Below are 20,000 nucleotides of genomic sequence, written 5' to 3'. Positions count from 1 at the left end.
ATTCTAGAGTTTAGCAGTGAAAGAGGGAAAGAATGAAGACAGTAGTTAGCTCTTGAATTAATAGGTTGGACGGAGCTTGTGTAGCAAAGCCACGGGCGGAGAGAGACATCCTCTAGCAAGTTCAGGAAAGTAACCATGGAAATGATGACAGAAGATAGTAAGAGTTGCAACATTGCGGCGGTGAGAGAGAATCAGGACAGTCTGTTGGAAGGGGAGGAATCGATGAGGCGAGAGTATTTTGACTCCGCTCTGTTTAGGAGGTCTGGATAAGGTGGATCTCTCCATATGTGAAAGCAGTTCTTCTTAAATAAACCGATGAGGCTCCTGTATAGAGTCACCAGTTGTGAGGAAGAAAAGTATTGGCGAGGAGAGATAGAACACCTACAGATATGTGGAGTTTTTAGTTACCATCTTGAATGAAGTACAGTTCAAGTATGCTTAAGGCGGGTTCACACTTGGCAAATCGCTGCTGAATTGCCAGCCGCCGCAAGCCGCGATGGCCCGCCTGCTGGACATGTGGTGCCTGGTGGCTGGAAATTCCAGCCGCGCAAACAAGACCGACAAGTTGGTCTTGTCCAGCAGCCCGCTGCTTTATTTACATCGTGTCTTCATTCTGAGCGTGACTGGGTAGCTCTACGATGCGCTCCCTCAAAAAACGAAACTTTAAAATTCGTTACCGGCCTTATAAATAATTTGCGATGGTTATGTATGGGGTTCAAATTACTTAGAATGAGAAGTTCTGTCTGATGAGTAGGGTAAGAACAGCCTTGGTGAGAGTGGTGTAATGCCAGAAAAATGCAAAATAGGTACAGTGTAATTGAGTAGTAACCACTGCTGAAGATGCAAATCTCTTAATAAATACCGATCGTTCTTCCTTACTTGTTGGTAGATAACGCAGCGTGAGTGTCAAGTGTTCACCAGGTGTCACTGCATCCCTCATGTGGGTATCTTCCTTCCTGATAAAGGGAGTCACAAGCTGCAGGACACCATGGTACTGCTCCCTGTTGAGGCGTAGCCACTGCCCTATGGTGTCTTGGTCGTCCTCGCTCAGCTCAGGCAAAAGAGTGTGGTAGACACTCCTTTCTCCTCTTCTACTCACCCAGGGACGTGTCCACAGGCGTATCCTTTCCCGTTTCATCTTCCGGTACGCCAAAAGAAATGCAGTTATTACTTTAGTATCGTCGCTGGAGGAAGACATCTTGGTGAGTTACTGTTTGTTTATATTAATTTCCAGACAGGCAGCCGCCTCCTCCCAGCCGCCTGTGTAAACGTACATCCAGTTGGGAGGACTTAGACTGTGTCGAGATAACAGATGACTGTGTTGAGGTTATTTTAATCATTGAAGAACACAAAGTTTGCCCTGCCACATTCAGAATGATCAAAATTTAAGCATTCTGAGGTTTCTTCACGTGAACTGTCTAATTCCTGTTGAGTTGGCCGTTAAGGAAATAACGCTGAAAAATAGAGAATAGGGTCATCAGCGTAAGAATGGACAATACAAAAAGTTTGACAAAGAAACTCATTTGTGAATAAGAGGAATAGAGTAGGTGATAAACCAGACCTTGTAGAACACCACTGTAATAGGTTTAGGAGAACTGTGACCATTGCAGCGATAAAATGGCCATATAGAAAACTTGAGATAAAGATGCATAGAGATCAACAGAAACTGTATGAAGGAAGCTTAGATTTGAAAGATTTATGCCAGAATCTACCAAGAGCTTTTGATATGTCGTTGGCAATAGCAAAGGTTTCACCAGAATCTTTAAGAGATAATGAACAGGATTCAGTTAGGTAAGCTAGAAGATCGCTAGTGGATCGTCTTTTACAGAATCCATAATGGCACTCATAAATAGATTTGTATAAAGGTTGCAAATAGGTGCTTCAAAATATCCCTGCAGGGGACAGCCTAAAAAAAAAAAAAAAGAAAAAGGACGAGAAATTAAATCTACAGGTCGGTGCTTTGAAGAACTGGAGACGTCACTCTTCTTAGGCAGAGATTGAATGTAGGCAAACTTTTAGCAAGAAGGAAAGGTAGATAACGACGGAAAAGCTTGATCAAAGAGTAAACACGGAAACAGAATAACTGGGAACAATGAGGACTCCGTCCATAAGCCATAAGCCTTCCGAAGGTCTTCCGAAGGAGCATTACAAATAATCGCTACGAAGATTATAACATGTGTAATGTGGTCAGCGGGGAGAGGTGAAGGAAGAATGACCCCTGGATCACTCATTATGGAATTGTCTGCAAAGGTCTGAGAGAAAAACTCGGCTTTAGAGATAAAAGATGACTGAAGTGGTACGATGTGAATGACATAATAGGAGAGAAAGATAAAGAAAAATAGACATAATAGGAGAGAAAGATAAAGAAAAATATTGTTGAAAATGCTTTTGGCTGGATGCAAGAAATCACGAGAACTGGAAAGATGAAAGTGCTAGTAGACTGGGAAACAGATCTGGCATGATCTCAAGGAAGAGATACGAGTATAAAGGTCATGCGTTCCAAGAGAAGGAAGGTTAACTTACCGTCTGTGAGGCGCCTCTCTATCCTGAACAACACGACAGTGAGCTGAGCTGAACCAAGGATTACGACCTTTGAGGTTAGAGAAATTAACATCTCTAACATGGAACCAAAAGTCATTGTTGGCACTTTTCCTATTAAACTAGGAAGATGAAACGCCTTAGAACTACAACTATTCTGGCTGAAAGGCAGGCCTCAGTCTAATAATATATATTAACATTGATATTACATATGCGTTGCTTACTAAGCAGTTGCATATGGGTACTTTATCGAGAGTCTTCTGAAAATCGAGATTGTTAATATATGACATCTACTGATTTGTCTTCATCGAACTCTTTAGAAAATGTAATGAAAGAAGTCAAGTAAGTCAGTCAAGTACAGTCGTTTAGTGCGGAAACTATTTAGTGAATGATCTATTATCTTGTTGTTCGCGGATTATAATACGCAAACTTATGGAGAAATAATTATTTCTCCATAAGATCACAGAACAAAAAGATTCAGGAGTTATAGTTAGCTCTGATCTTCGTCAGAGAAAACTATGCATGGAGGCCAGGAATAAAGAAAAAGAAGAAAAAAAACTGCCTGATATTAAGATTTTTTTTTTCTCACTGATATTTTCTCTTCCTTCGCTGACTTAACCCTCAGAAGGTTTATGGGCTTGCTAGGGTTCCTCCTAATGTTCTCTGTAACTCTGCTTGCACATGACTTTGCCAAACTCTTCCAACTCTGTAAATATCTACTTTCCCTTCTTGCTGGAAATTTCCCTAATCAGCCCGTTTCTAAAACGGGTGACCACTCTCATCCTTCAAAATGCTGCTCCATTGTTTTAATTTCCCGTCTTTCTCAAGTTCTAGGATCTATCCTTAATAAGAAAAACCTTAAACATCTATCACTTCCCAACCTTATACCTGAATCTGTCGCCAGTTTGAGTTCCATCGTGAACGCTTTATTGACTATCATCTAACTTTCCTCACTGCATCTTGGTTATCCTCTTATAAGAATTCATGTAAAACTTTCTCTGTTGTCTTGTATGTATCGAAAGCGTTTGACAGAGATTGGCACAAAGTTTTGTTTTCCAAACTCTTCTCCTGCGGCTTCTATCTTTCTATCTGTAACTTCATCTCAAGTTTCCTCTCCGAGGGCTCTATTGCTGCTGTGGTAGACGGATACTGTTCTAAGTCTATTAACAGTGACATTCCTCGGGGTCTTGTCGTGTCATCCCGCTTAATTTTGGTCATCCTCTCTTAAAAATTTTGGTGAAATTTTCGCTATTGCCTTAGACACATCAAAAACATTTCATAGATTTTAGTACAAAATCTTTAATTCCATACTACCTTCCTGAGGCTTCTCTTCTTTCTGTAACTTCATACTAAGTTTCCTTCTCTATTAACAGTCTGTTAATAGTTTATTAATAGTGGTGTTCCTCAGTGTCCTGTCCTGTCACCCACTCTTTCTGTCATTCATCAATAATCTCCTAAATCAAAGTTATTACCCTATCACTCCTACTCCCATGATGCCACTTTGCACTTTTCCACGTCTTTTCCTAGACGTCCTACCGTTCAAGAATAGAACAATTCATGCAGGGAAACCACGGACACCTGATATTTCTCAAATGTCTGATTAGAGCAAGGAAGACATCGTGTTGTTCAAAGCCTCAAAAACCCAACTCCTTCATCTTCCAATTCAAAACAACTTTCCACGTAACTTCTTCAATGACACACAAATGTTTTGCTTATCTATGATGTGTTAAACAAGGTGAAATCAAAAGCATTTCCTTTCCTCTAGTTGACCGTGTCTCTCTCTCTCTCTCTCTCTCTCTCTCTCTCTCTCTCTCTCTCTCTCTCTCTCTCTCTCTCTCTCTCATCTCTTTGTATCCTTTATCACTACTTTCATTGCTCTTCTAATCTTGCTAACTGCATGCCTCCCCCGTCTTACGAACTCACTGCACAAAACTTTCGATTTCCTCTCGTACTTTTTCTGTCAACCTACCTAAATGCAAGAGTTAACCAGTACTCCCAATCTATCATTTCTTTTAATGGTAAAATCTAGAACGACCTGCCTGCCCTTATAAACTCTATCAAGCCCTTCAGGAAGTACACAGCTTACCCAAGAAATCCACAGAACGCCTGACTTCTGATCTCTCTAAAATTTTTTATTGGGGCAGAGCAAATCTATTATTGTTCAATGCCTCAAAAACTCAACTCATCTATCTATCAACTCGACATAATCTTCCAGATAACTATCTCCTCTTCTTCAATGACACTCAACTGTCCTCCTCTTCTACACTGAACATCATTGGTCTCTCCTTTACTTATAATCTAAACTGGAAATTTCACATTTCATCTTTAGCTAAAAAAGCTTCTATCAAGTTAGGCGTTCTGAGTCGTCTCCGCCAGCTTTTCTAACATCTCCAGCTACTAACTTTGTACAGGAGCCTTATTCGTCCATGTATGGAATATACTTCACATGTATGGGGAGGGGGTTCCACTCATACCACTCTTTTAGACAGGATGGAATCAAAAGCTTTACGTCTTATCAACTCCTCTCCTTTAACTGACTGTCTTCAGCCTCTCTCTCATCGCCGCAATGTTGCATCTCTTGCTATCTTCTATCGCTATTTTCATGTTAATTGCTCTTCTGATCTTGCTAACTGCATGCCTCCCCTCCTCCCGCAGCCTCGCTGCACAGGACTTTCTTTTTTCTCTAACTCGTATTCTGTCCACCTCTCTAATGCAAGAGTTAACCAGTATTCTCAATCATTCATGCCTTTCTCTGGTAAACTCTGGAACTCCCTGCCTGCTTCTGTATTTCCACCTTCATATGGCTTGAACTCTTTCAAGAGGGAGCTTTCAAGACACTTATCCTTTAATTTTTGACGAACGATTTTTGACTCAGTAGGCCTTTTTCTTGTTATAATTTTGTTGCCCTTGGCCGGTGCGCCTCCTGCATAAAAAAAAAAAAAAGTGAGGTTTGAAGACGCCATTCCAAGTAGTTCCGACTCGGTTTTTTCCTCTGCCTTTCTTCAGGGGCTAGCACTTTCAGTAGGCCTATTTTTGTATAATTTTTTGTTGGCCTGGCCAGAGGCTCTTTTACATAAAAAAAAAAAAAAAAAATGCACTTGGCAGCAATCAAACTCAAACTTCACACACACACACACACACACACACACACACACACACTTCATAGAGGATGTAAGACAGACAGACAGATGAAGCAGAGGCAAACAATAGAACTGCATGAGAACACTTCCAGAACACTGACACCCGTGTTGAAACGCGACGCAACCTGACTACTAATGTAACTCATACTACTACTACTACTACTACTTCTACTACTGCTAGTACTACTACTACTACTACTACTGCTAGTACTACTACTACTACTACTACTACTACTGCTAGTACTACTACTACTACTACTACTACTACTACTACTACTACTACTACTACTACTACTACTACTACTACTACTAATGCTAGTACTTCTACTACTACTACTACTGCTAGTACTTCTACTTTTTTTTTTTTTTTTTTTTTTTTTTTTTAATACCTCCACCCCATGTTTATTGATGTGTCAATTAGGGGCTCCATTACTTGGAGGTCATTAGCCCCAGCTCCCGCTAATGACTGTGGCATCCAACCATATCTAATACTCTATAATATACACATTAGTTGTTAACTATAAATTCATTCTACCTCTACTCTATCTACTCTTATGCCACTCTCCACCACTGTAGCCTCGCAGTCGAGGCCTCCTAAGTCTGCAGGTATGGGAGTGGAATGCCTTGTCCCCCTGAGACACAGGAGGGCAGATCTGAGGAGGGAGAATGAGAGACGGCACCTCATCCATGCGACGACATGGCTCCTTGGCTGGTGCTTCTTTTCTGCCATTAGGTCGGCTAGTCTTGAGTAGAAGCACTGAGCCTTGGAGCCCATTCCGCCAGATGTGGTGAAGACCAGAGGTGTGAAGCATCCCTGGTCAACGTGTTGGATTCTCTCCCCATACGCTCGGATCTTCTCCTGCTCATTCTTGCGGTGGGCGGCCTCCAGGGAGAGTTCGTGGTGACAGGCGGCCATCGGGTCAAAGATCCGTATGTCCATGAATGCTTTCTGTCCCCTTGTCCAGAACCCTCGTGCACTGACGTCGACTCGAGCCTCGTTGGTGGTGTTGGCTGTTCTGTAGCGCAGGTGCTCGCCGTCTAGCGGCAGGAGGGTCGGTTCAGTGGAGACATCGTGGCACACCTCCCTGAGCATGCTGGCGGTCAGATCTCTCACCTCATCGTGCCTGATACATACGAATCCCCCGTTTTTTGCACGTCATGGTGTGGTTGACGTCATTGGGGGAGCCACACACACAAGTACTGGGGAGTCCTTCCATCGGCCAGCCGTACCTCAGAGCAATGGCGTCGACAAATTCTTGTTTGTTGAGGCTGAAGCCCTTCGCTCTGATGGGCAGTGACGTTAGCCAGTTAGAGGCTCCCGTTTCCTGTGCAGTGAGGATTTTTCTCACTGTGGTTGCAGGCAGGATGTTTATCAGGTCTTCGAGACAGTTTCGTTGATGTTGTTGCCTATCTCTAGATATAATTCGTCCTTGCTCAGTGACTGCACTTTGGGCTATTTCACCATGTGCGTCCTGAGCAATGATCTTCTCTGTGAGGGACCTGGTGAGCTTGAGGGAGTTGAGGTTCTCCACAGTCGCCAACTTCTCAGGGGAGGTGATTCCCATCCCGCCCAGTCTTGGTGGAAGTTCGAGCAGCGCCCTTTCCCCATCTCCGATGGTGTGGTGTCTCAGTAACGCTGGGAGGAAGGTGTTCCTTATCGAGACCTCCAGTGGTGCAAGGAGAGGGCTGATGCCTGGGATGGTGCGCATGGCGAATCTCCATCGATGCTGCAAGCCGTGAGTGTAGGCAGAGTAGGCTGCATGAGGCTCAGTCCTGGCCATGTCAGACAGGACTTCCACCTCATGTATCCACTCCTTCACCTTTTCTGCTATGTACTCCTTCTTGAACTCCTCTGTTCCGATGACAGCACCCAGATGCCGTTGTCCATCCTTTGTTATTATAACTCCACTGCCACTGAAGCTATCCACTGCACTGTCATAGTGTTCAGGCTTTACAATAAGGACGGACTTAGCGGCATTGGGTGTGTACCCTATGATGGGACCATTGTCGTTCACTAAGCCCCACCATTTTTTCAAGTCTTTTATTTTGCCGGCCCCTGACAGGTCATCCGCGTACGCCACTTGCTTCACACTCGTTTTCCTCATATGAGATAACTTGTTGCAGCACTGAAAGTCCGAGGGCGTACATCGCCATGGCCACTGGGTCACCTTGTGTTGTCCCTTCCATGGACTTTAACACCTTAACACTATTACCACTATTACTACATATGTACAAATCCGAGGGGTCACTATATGTGTTTTCTACATATTGTGCCAGAGAGGGACATTTTACTCGAATGTTGTGAAGCATTGTTTTTCTGTTAATAGTGTTGAAAGCGTTTTTGGCGTCCACTAATAACACCGCTTCACAATTGTCTTCACTGAACATTTCCCTCATAGCGTGGATGGCGGCTTCCCCTCCTGCCTGCTGTCCTGCACATACTTGCAGGTTCCCCGCTGCCCTCCTTACGTCGTCCTTGACCACCGTCATGACGCATTTACCCACGATGCGTCTTATCACCTCGCCGATGCCAATTGGTCTGCATCCCGGCTTTTTGTCCAGCGGAATTAATCGGCATGCTGTGAGAGCCTCGACGTGGTGACAATTTGTGGTGGCAAGCTTCCTCGCCAGTGCTGCCAGGGCGCCGCATAGGTCGTTAGCGGCGCTGCCACAGAGTGCGCCGCTCAACAGGCGACGCCACCCTCTAGCGTCTAGTCCTGAGGGACCAGCACTGCCGTGTGTCTGGAGAGACTTCTTCCAGATCATCTCTCCAGTTATCACCTCGTAGATGACATCATTGGGCTTGCGGAAAGGCCCCTGCATCCTGAGGCCCTCCTCGTCACTGGGGGGAGGATGTTTTTCCTTCAGCAGGTGGATGGTTTCCCTGGTGAGGGGCAACACTCCACCTGACTGCTGTTCATTAAGTGCCCGCAGAGCCCTGGACACCTGTCCTTGCCGCATATTGCCAGCGAAATTACGGGCTTTGTCTTCCTGCCCTTGTTGGTTTCCTGATGGTCTTGGCAGCCTCTTCTGGATGGCTCGGGCTTCCTCCAGGAGCTCATCCAGTTGGTTGTTCTGCCATAGACCCACTCTTCTTGCGACGGCTTTCACGTTTTCCGCCACCTTCGCATTTCTATGTGTCTTTTGAAAGAAGAGTTTTGGCAGTGTGAAGAATAATTTCATCGCATACGGTGCGAGGGGTGACTCTTGTAAGTAAGTACTTCTACTACTACTACTACTGATAGTACTTTTACTACTACTACTACTACTGCTAGTACTTCTGCTACTACTACTACTGCTAGTACTTCTACTACTACTACTACTACTGCTAGTACTTCTACTACTACTACTACTACTGCTAGTACCTCTACCACTAGTACTTCTACTACTACTACTACTACTGGTAGTACTTCTACTACTAGTACTTCTACTACTACTACTACTACTACTACTACTGCTAGCACTTCTACTACTACTACTACTACTACTGCTAGCATTTCTACTACTACTACTGCTAGCACTTCTACTACTACTACTACTACTACTGCCAGTACTTCTACTACTACTACTACTACTGCTACTACTTCTACTACTACTGCTAGTACTTCTACTACTACTACTACTACTGCTAGTACTTCTACTACTTCTACTACTGCTAGTACTTCTACTACTTCTACTACTGCTACTACTGCTACTATTTCTACTACTGCTACTACTTCTACTACTTCTACTACTTCTACTACTACTTCTACTACTACTACTATTACTTCTACTACTACTTCTTCTACTACTATTACTTCTACTACTACTTCTACTACTACTACTATTACTTCTACTACTACTACTACTGCTAGCACTTCTACTACTACTACTACTACTACTGCTAGCACTTCTACTACTACTACTACTACTACTGCTAGTACTTCTACTACTATTACTTCTACTACTACTACTACTATTGCTACTACTGCTGCTGCTGCTGCTGTTACTACTTCTATTGCAACTACAGAGCAACCAACACCACCACCACCATCACTCCAAACAACAACAACAAACACCACCACTAGCACAACTCCTACTACTACTACTACTACTACTACTATTACTACTACATCTATATCTACTTATCTGCTAAATAAGCAAGGAAGAATGTAGGCATAAATATGTCTTAGAGAGAAAGAGAGAGAGAGAGAGAGAGAGAGAGAGAGAGAGAGAGAGAGAGAGAGAGAGAGAGAGAGAGAGAGAGAGAGAGAGAGAGTCACTAGTTATGGAGTGAATTGATTATGGTAATTAATATGCTCATAGAAGGGGGAGGAAGAGGAGGATGGGGGAGGAGGAGGAGAAGAAGAAGGAGGAGGAGAAGAATGAGGAGGAGGAGGAGGAGGAGGAGGAGGAGGAGGAGGAGAAGAAGAAAAAGAAGGAGAAGAAAAGAAGAAGGAGAAGAAAAAGAAGAAAAGAAGAAGAAGAAGAAAAGAAGAAGAAGAACAGTGGAGAAGGAAAGGAGTAAGGGGAGAAAATTATGTAGGAAATGGAAATGGAACAAAGATAAAGGAGAAAAAAGGAAAAGGAAAAATTGAAAGAGTGACGCGAGTCAGTAAAAGAAAAGTTTGTGTTCATCTCTGTCTGTCTGTCTACAGTCTGTCTGTCTACAGTCTGTCTGTCTGTCTGTCTGTCTGTCTACAGTCTGTCTGTCTGTCTGTCTGTCTACAGTCTGTCTGTCTACAGTCTGTCTGTCTGTCTGTCTGTCTACAGTCTGTCTGTCTACAGTCTGTCTGTCTACAGTCTGTCTGTCTACAGTCTGGCTGTCTACAGTCTGTCTACAGTCTGTCTGTCTGTCTGTCTGTCTACAGTCTGTCTGTCTACAGTCTGTCTGTCTGTCTGTCTGTCTGTCTGTCTACAGTCTGTCTGTCTGTCTACAGTCTGTCTGTCTGTCTGTCTGACTACAGTCTGTCTGTCTGTCTACAGTCTGTGTCTGTCTGTCTGTCTAAAGTCTGTCTGTCTGTCTGTCTGTCTACAATCTGTCTGTCTGTCTGTCTGTCTACAGTCTGTCTGTCTGTCTGTCTACAGTCTGTGTCTGTCTGTCTGTCTAAAGTCTGTCTGTCTGTCTGTCTGTCTACAATCTGTCTGTCTGTCTGTCTGTCTACAGTCTGTCTGTCTGTCTACAGTCTGTCTGTCTACAGTCTGTCTGTCTGTCTGTCTGTCTACAGTCTGTCTGTCTACAGTCTGTCTGTCTGTCTGTCTGTCTGTCTGTCTACAGTCTGTCTGTCTGTCTACAGTCTGTCTGTGTCTGTCTACAGTCTGTCTGTCTGTCTACAGTCTGTGTCTGTCTGTCTGTCTAAAGTCTGTCTGTCTGTCTGTCTGTCTACAATCTGTCTGTCTGTCTGTCTGTCTACAGTCTGTCTGTCTGTCTACAGTCTGTCTGTGTCTACAGTCTGTCTGTCTACAGTCTGTCTGTCTGTCTACAGTCTGTCTGTCTACAGTCTGTCTGTCTGTCTACAGTCTGTCTGTCTGTCTGTCTGTCTACAGTCTGTCTGTCTACAGTCTGTCTGTCTACAGTCTGTCTGTCTGTCTACAGTCTGTCTGTCTGTCTACAGTCTGTCTGTCTGTCTGTCTGTCTGTCTACAGTCTGTCTGTCTACAGTCTGTCTGTCTGTCTACAGTCTGTCTGTCTGTCTGTGTCTACAGTCTGTCTGTCTGTCTGTCTGTCTACAGTCTGTCTGTCTGTCTGTCTGTCTACAGTCTGTCTGTCTACAGTCTGTCTGTCTGTCTGTCTACAGTCTGTCTGTCTACAGTCTGTCTGTCTACAGTCTGTCTGTCTGTCTACAGTCAGTCAGTCTGTCTACAGTCAGTCAGTCTGTCTGTCTGTCTGTCTACAGTCAGTCAGTCAGTCTGTCTGTCTGTCTACAGTCAGTCAGTCAGTCTGTCTGTCTGTCTACAGTCAGTCAGTCTGTCTGTCTGTCTGTCTACAGTCTGTCTGTCTGTCTGTCTGTCTACAGTCTGTCTGTCTGTCTGTCTGTCTGTCTACAGTCAGTCAGTCAGTCTGTCTGTCTGTCTACAGTCAGTCAGTCTGTCTGTCTGTCTACAGTCAGTCAGTCTGTCTGTCTGTCTACAGTCTGTCTGTCTGTCTGTCTACAGTCTGTCTGTCTGTCTGTCTGTCTACAGTCTGTCTGTCTACAGTCTGTGTCTGTCTGTCTGTCTGTCTACAGTCTGTCTGTCTGTCTGTCTGTCTGTCTGTCTGTCTGTCTCTCTCTCATCTTTGAATAATAATGCGAAGGATTTTGTAAATAATCTTTGTATTTAATGTATAACAGGAAATTATATGCATCTGTTGTCTATTATTATTATTATTATTATTATTATTATTATTATTATTATTATTATCGTTATTGCTATTACAAAATAATAAAAAACAATTGCTTAAAATAGTTGACATACTAATTCCGAAAATTACTGAAATGCCTTCCAGTACTTGCAAATGCATTCTGATGAGAGAGAGAGAGAGAGAGAGAGAGAGAGAGAGAGAGAGAGAGAGAGAGAGAGAGAGAGAGAGAGAGAGAGAGAGAGAGAGAGGAGGGGGTGGAGGGATCATTGTCATTATTTCATCATGAAGTAAATGACATCACTTAAAAGCATTACAAAACAAAAGCAGTAGTAGTAACATTAGTAGTAATTGGTTTTAGTAGTAGTAGTAGTGGTGGTAGTAGTAGTAGTATTAGTGGTGGTAGTAGTAGTAGTGGTGGTGGTGGTAGTAGTAGTAGTAGTAGTAGTAGTAGTAGTAGTAGTAGTAGTAGTAGTAGTAGTGGTGGTAGTAGTAGTAGTGGTAGTAGTAGGACCAGTTGCAGTAATAGTATTAGTGATAGTGTTCGATAACGGTAAAAATAATAATAATGATTTTTTTTTTTATTTTTTTATGTAGGAAGGATACTGGCCAAGGGCAACAAAAATCTAATAAAAAAAAAATGCCCACTGAAATGCCAGTCCCTTAAAAGGGTCAAAGCAGTGGTCAAAAATTGGTGGATAAGTGTCTTGAAACCTCCCTCTTGAAGGAATTCAAGTCATAGGAAGGTGGAAATACAGAAGCAGGCAAGGAGTTCCAGAGTTTACCAGAGAAAGGGATGAATGATTGAGAATACTGGTTAACTCTTGCGTTAGAGAGGTGGACAGAATAGGGGTGAGAGAAAGAAGAAAGTCTTGTGCAGCGAGGCCGCGGAAGGAGGGGAGGCATGCAGTTAGCAAGATCAGAAGAGCAGTTGGCATGAAAATAGCGGTAGAAGACAGCTAGATATGCAACATTGCGGCGGTGAGAGAGGGGCTGAAGACAGTCAGTTAGAGGAGAGGAGTTGATGAGACGAAAAGCTTTTGATTCCACCCTGTCTAGAAGAGCAGTATGAGTGGAACCCCCCAGACATGTGAAGCATACTCCATACATGGACGGATAAGGCCCTTGTACAGAGTTAGCAGTTGGTGGGGTGAGAAAAACTGGCGGAGACGTCTCAGAACACCTAACTTCATAGAAGCTGTTTTAGCTAGAGATGAGATGTGAAGTTTCCAGTTCAGATTATAAGTAAAGGACAGACCGAGGATGTTCAGTGTAGAAGAGGAGGACAGTTGAGTGTCATTGAAGAAGAGGGGATAGTTGTCTGGAAGATTGTGTCGAGTTGATAGATGGAGAAATTGAGTTTTTGAGGCATTGAACAATACCAAGTTTGCTCTGCCCCAATCAGAAATTTTAGAAAGATCAGAAGTCAGGCGTTCTGTGGCTTCCCTGCGTGATATGTTTACCTCCTGAAGGGTTGGACGTCTATGAAAAGACGTGGAAAAGTGCAGGGTGGTATCATCAGCATAGGAGTGGATAGGACAAGAAGTTTGATTTAGAAGATCATTAATGAATAATAAGAAGAGAGTGGGTGACAGGACAGAACCCTGAGGAACACCACTGTTAATAGATTTAGGAGAAGAACAGTGACCGTCTACCACAGCAGCAATAGAACGGTCAGAAAGGAAACTTGAGATGAAGTTACAGAGAGAAGGATAGAAACCGTAGGAGGGTAGTTTGGAAATCAAAGCTTTGTGCCAGACTCTATCAAAAGCTTTTGATATGTCCAAGGCAACAGCAAAAGTTTCACCAAAGTCTCTAAAAGAGGATGACCAAGACTCAGTAAGGAAAGCCAGAAGATCACCAGTAGAGCGGCCTTGACGGAACCCATACTGGCGATCAGATAGAAGGTTGTGAAGTGATAGATGTTTAAGAATCTTCCTGTTGAGGATAGATTCAAAAACTTTAGATAAGCAGGAAATTAAAGCAATAGGACGGTAGTTTGAGAGATTAGAGCGGTCACCCTTTTTAGGAACAGGTTGAATGTAGGCAAACTTCCAGCAAGAAGGAAAGGTAGATGTTGACAGACAGAGCTGAAAGAGTTTGACTAGGCAAGGTGCAAGCACGGAGGCACAGTTTCGGAGAACAATAGGAGGGACCCCCATCAGGTCCATAAGCCTTCCGAGGGTTTAGGCCAGCGAGGGCATGGAAAACATCATTACGAAGAATTTTAATACGTGGCATGAAGTAGTCAGAGGGTGGAGGAGAGGGAGGAACAAGCCCAGAATCGTCCAAGGTAGAGTTTTTAGCAAAGGTTTGAGCAAAGAGTTCAGCTTTAGAAATAGATGTGATAGCAGTGGTGCCATCTGGTTGAAGTAGAGGAGGGAAAGAAGAAGAAGCAAAGTTATTGGAGATATTTTTGGCTAGATGCCAGAAATCACGAGGGGAGTTAGATCTTGAAAGGTTTTGACATTTTCTGTTAATGAAGGAGTTTTTGGCTAGTTGGAGAACAGACTTGGCATGGTTCCGGGCAGAAATATAAAGTACATGAGATTCTGGTGAAGGAAGGCTTAAGTACCTTTTGTGGGCCACCTCTCTATCATGTATAGCACGAGAACAAGCTGTGTTAAACCAAGGTTTAGAAGGTTTAGGACGAGAAAAAGAGTGAGGAATGTACGCCTCCATGCCAGACACTATCACCTCTGTTATGCGCTCAGCACACAAAGACGGGTCTCTGACACGAAAGCAGTAGTCATTCCAAGGAAAATCAGCAAAATACCTCCTCAGGTCCCCCCAACTAGCAGAGGCAAAACGCCAGGGGCACCTTCGCTTAGGGGGATCCTCACAAAGACGGGTCTCTGACACGAAAGCAGTAGTCATTCCAAGGAAAATCAGCAAAATACCTCCTCAGGTCCCCCCAACTAGCAGAGGCAAAACGCCAGAGGCACCTTCGCTTAGGGGGATCCTGAGGAGGGATTGGAGTGATAGGACAAGATAAAGATATGAGATTGTGATCGGAGGAGTCCAACGGAGAAGAAAGGGTGACAGCATAAGCAGAAGGATTAGAGGTCAGGAAGAGGTCAAGAATGTTGGGCGTATCTCCAAGACGGTCAGGAATACGAGTAGGATGTTGCACCAATTGCTCTAGGTCATGGAGGATAGCAAAGTTGTAGGCTAGTTCACCAGGATGGTCAGTGAAGGGAGAGGAAAGCCAAAGCTGGTGGTGAACATTGAAGTCTCCAAGAATGGAGATCTCTGCAAAAGGGAAGAGGGTCAGAATGTGCTCCACTTTGGAAGTTAAGTAGTCCAAGAATTTCTTATAGTCAGAGGAGTTAGGAGAGAGGTATACAGCACAGATAAATTTAGTATGAGAATGACTCTGTAGTCGTAGCCAGATGGTGGAAAACTCGGAAGATTCAAGAGCGTGGGCACGAGAGCAGGTTAAGTCATTGCGCACGTAAACGCAGCATCCAGCTTTGGATCGAAAATGAGGATAGAGAAAGTAGGAGGGAACAGAAAAGGGGCTACTGTCAGTTGCCTCAGACACCTGAGTTTCAGTGAGGAAAAGAAGATGAGGTTTTGAAGAGGAGAGGTGGTGTTCTACAGATTGAAAATTAGATCTTAGACCGCGAATGTTGCAGAAGTTAATGAAGAAAAAGTTGAGGGGGGTGTCAAGACACTTAGGGTCGTCGACGGAAAGGCAGTCCGACCTGGGGACATTTATGGTCCCCTCCCCAGATGGGGACTCCGAGGCTGGTGTAGGAGTCGCCATGATTTTAAAATTTTTGGAGTGAAGGGTGTGTGTGTTATTAGGTGCTTGTAGTTTTGTGTGGAGGAAGAGAGTTGTCTTTAGAGGGCAGGCTGTGACTACCCCCTTGTGTTGTGAGACACAAAGGGAAACGTTCAGTGAGGTCACAGCTGGGTTTAATGATAAGTTCACAGCACCCCCTGAACAGTGCTTTAGACCTCACTGGGAGTAGTTTTAATAATACTACTACTAATAATAATAATAAAAATAATAGACAACAGATGCATATAATTTCCTCTTATACATTAAATACAAAGAATATATACAAAATCCTTCGCATTATTATTAAAAAATGAGAGAGAGAGAGAGAGAGAGAGAGAGAGAGAGAGAGAGAGAGAGAGAGAGAGAGAGAGAGAGAGAGAGAGAGAGAGAGAGAGAGAGAGAGAGAGAGAGAGAGAGAGAGAGAGAGAGAGAGAGAGATGAACACAAACTTTTCTTTTACTGAATCTCGTCACTCTCCTTTCAATTTCTCCTTTTCTTTCTCCTCCTTTATCCTTGTTCCATCTTCATTTCCATTTACTATAGTTATTACAAACAGACGCATTTGCAGTATCAACACACTCCTTTAAGGGAAATTTCGGTATTTTGATGTTTATAACACTACACAAACACAAACACGCACACACACACACACACGCACACACGGATATACATACAGATATAAAGCATCCTTAAAAAAAAAAAAACATCTATTGTCACTGATATCGAAAGTGGCTGGGAAAAAAGGAAAAAAGGCAGAAAAAGGCAAGGGCAGTGAATATCATTCTGTATTTTTTGGGTCGCATTTCGCGTTTTATCGTTCAACAAATACTTTTTTGTTGTTGGTTTTGAGAGATATTTATTATTTACTGAAAGCGGAAAAGCCTGCGGTCTCTCTCTCTCTCTCTCTCTCTCTCTCTCTCTCTCTCTCTCTCTCTCTCTCTCTCTCTCTCTCTCTCTCTCTCTGAATTATTAACAAAAACAAAAAATGGCACCAACATCAACATCATCAACAACAACAACAGCAACGATAACGACGACAACAACAACAACAACAACAACAACAACAACAAAGCTAATAAAACCTTATACTACAGCATTCTTTTCTACGTTTTTCTTTTTTTACTTTTTCCTTTGTTTTCTCTCCCATCCTTCTCCCTTCTTCACTTTTTTTCTTTTCTCTTTCGTTCTTTCTTTTTTACTCTCTTCCTCCTTTTCTTCTTTTCTTTCTTGATTTGTCTTCCCTCTTTCCTTCTCCCTTCTTGTCTCTCTTTAGTTTCTTCTTTCCTTTTTCTTACCCCATCCCACTCTTTTTCTTCTTCGTTTCATTTGTTTCCTTTCTTTGTTTTCACTCTTTCACTCTTTCTTTCTTTCTTTTGTTGAATTTATTTTCCTCTATTCCCTCCTTTTTCTTTCATACTTCTTTGTATTTCAACTTTTTTCTCCCTCCTTTTTCTTTCATACTTCTTTGTATTTCAACTTTTTTCTTTCTTTCTTTCTTTCTTTCGTTCCTTCTCTTCCTCGCTTCCTCCTTCCTCCTTTTTTATCCCTAAACTTTCTTTTATCCTTCTCCCTTCGTCCCCCTCTTCTTTCTTTCGTGTTCTCTCCTTTCCTTCCTCTATTCCTTGTTGTTTTCCCCTCGCCTCCTTTCTTAAATTTGACCATCTTTTTCTTTACCCTTTTTCACCTCCATCCTGTTTCCTACCATGGAAGAAGAAAAGGAGAAATAAAACACTAAACTGTTATTTTTTTATATTCTTTCTAAGTTCTATAAATAAGAAATGACAATGTTTTATACTCTCTCTCTCTCTCTCTCTCTCTCTCTCCTCTCTCTCTCTCTCTCTCTCTCTCTCTCTCTCTCTCTCTCTCTCTCTCATGGTCTTAAGGGTGATATGGGTGAGAGAGAGAGAGAGAGAGAGAGAGAGAGAGAGAGAGAGAGAGAGAGAGAGAGAGAGAGAGAGAGAGAGAGAGAGGAGAGAGAGAGAGAGAGTAAAACAGGGCCACATTTCTTATTTATTTGGTGTTAATGGCAGTAGGAGAGAGAGAGAGAGAGAGAGAGAGAGAGAGAGAGAGAGAGAGAGAGAGAGAGAGTAATGTGGCCGTGTGTTTGTTTTTCTTGTTTGTGTGTGTGTGTGCGTTACGAATTGGTTCATATTGCGTGTTCAATGATTCACATCTGGTTCGTTTATTGGTTTGTTTGTTTTGCAGGATTTTGAGGCATTGATTTCGAAGCTTCACTCATTTATCTCTTGTTTTTTTTTTCCTTTACTTTTTCTTTATTCAATATTTCTTAACTTATTTTCTCAGTTATCTTTATTAGTTATATTTTCAAATAATTCACATTCTAATTTTCTTGAAGAGTGTTTCCATAGTTTCCTTTACTTATCATTTCCTATTCATATTTACGCTTATTACTTTTTAAGTTTATCTATATATCCTTTCTTATTCTAATTAATTGTTTATCATCTCTTTATTATTATTTCACATTTCTTTATGAAGCAAAATCATAATTAATTTAGTTTTTCTTAATTAATGAGTTAATCACTGAATTAATTAATTAATCAATCAGTTCATTTCCATATTACCTATTTGTGTATTTATTATATATTTTTAGACTTCTTGATTTATTATTTCTGTATTGACAATTTTTCTTCATTATACATTTGTTTTTATCATTTCTTTTTCATCTTTTCACAGTTATCATTATTGCTTTTACTACTTGTTTTTTCCTTTGTTAACAGTCTATCATTATTACCATTCATATTTGATTTCAAATTTAGTTATTTACCACTTTTTCCAAAAATTTCACTCATATAAATCTTTTATTTTTTCATGGAGCACTCTTTTGTTATTCAAATCTTATCATGATTCTATTTCGTCAATATTTTACTACTGTACCTCCTTTAATTTTTATTTTCACTCCTCTTATTTATTACCTCCCTTCTACTTTTCTCATATACAGTGTTCATTTACATTATTCTCTCACTGTGTGTGCGTATATATATATATATATATATATATATATATATATATATATATATATATATATATATATATATATATATATATATATATATATATATATATATATATATATATATATATATATATAACAGAAACTGGGGTGTTCCTGGAGAACCCCAATCGTAGGAGGAACAACACAACGAGTGAAGTCACGAACATCTTTCATGGTACCAAACGTTTCGACTTTTCTTAACTCATCTTCACTGGTTCTAAAACGAGAGAGAGAGAAAAAAAAAAATAATATAAAACCACAGTAAAAATATCGGAATGATAAAAAGAAGAAAAAAAAAACTAAAAAGGTAGAAATATATATAAAACGTAAAATACATAAAAATTTAAGTGAAAGTTATAAAACATTTAGTTGAGTGGCAGACTGCATGTTATTTAACAATTTTTTTTTTTTTTTTTGTTTCTAATATGTATGGATTCTAATGTACGTAAATCTATGTTATAACAGGAATCTATGACCTTAAAATGTCTTGCACTAAGCTCGACCTTACAAGAAATTCTGTGGTCCCTTACGGATGAGTGAGGAGGGGTGGCGAGTGAGCGACCAGTCCGACTGGAGCAGCCCAATTCCTCAGCGATACGTGTGTGGAAAGAACGAAAGGTATTTCTCACGTACCCGGCATAGCAGCGCGGGCAGGTATAACAATATACGATTGACGAGCGTAGGGGTGTCGGGACTTAGAATTGAAAAAAAAAAAAAAAAAAAAACTAATTTTGAACGAGTTTGAATTATATGAATGTTGACTTAAAGTATAAGTAGAATTTTTGGAGTTGTTTAAGTAACTCTTCCTGAAGATTACGTGAAACTTGTCTGAGATATGTTAATGAGAGAAACGCCTTGTTAACAGTGGGAACACTAATTAGTGGTTTGTATTTATTAGACAAAAACTTGTTAACTAGTTGATCATATAGACGAGTGTGATAACCGTTAAAAACAAAATAGTTTATTAAAAATGTGATCTCGTCATGAAACAATTTATGATGACGAATGGGAATATGCTCTGTGAAGTAAGGTGCGTACAGCACTTGACTTTGAATTTTCCATGACAGAAAATGAAAAAAAAAAAAAAAAAAATGGTGCCTACATTTTTTTTTTTTGCGATAGATGGAAAAAAAATAGCTTGTCATTATATCTCTCGATCAGTTAGTCCAAAAAAGGTAATTTGTGTTGTGCATATATATATATA

At 41.5% G+C, this 20,000-nt stretch overlaps 1 protein-coding gene across 4 annotated transcripts in view; it reads right to left on the bottom strand.

Moving 5' to 3' along the window:
- Nucleotides 1-20,000, bottom strand: part of LOC135094686 (uncharacterized) — a 61,776-nt gene that overhangs the window by 21,864 nt on the left and 19,912 nt on the right. For all 4 annotated transcript variants that reach the window (XR_010263922.1, XR_010263923.1, XR_010263921.1 and 1 more), the window contains exon 2: nucleotides 880-1,138. Coding sequence is in view for 1 of the 4 variants with exons in the window: in XM_063995000.1 (XP_063851070.1) it covers nucleotides 880-1,138 (259 nt within the window). In the remaining 3 variants the exon portion in view is untranslated. The remainder of the gene's footprint in view (nucleotides 1-879; nucleotides 1,139-20,000) is intronic.

This window comes from Scylla paramamosain, chromosome 46 (genome assembly GCF_035594125.1).
Source record: "Scylla paramamosain isolate STU-SP2022 chromosome 46, ASM3559412v1, whole genome shotgun sequence".
In the NCBI taxonomy this organism is placed as follows: domain Eukaryota; kingdom Metazoa; phylum Arthropoda; class Malacostraca; order Decapoda; family Portunidae; genus Scylla; species Scylla paramamosain.
This window is presented reverse-complemented; position numbering and strand designations above follow the sequence as displayed.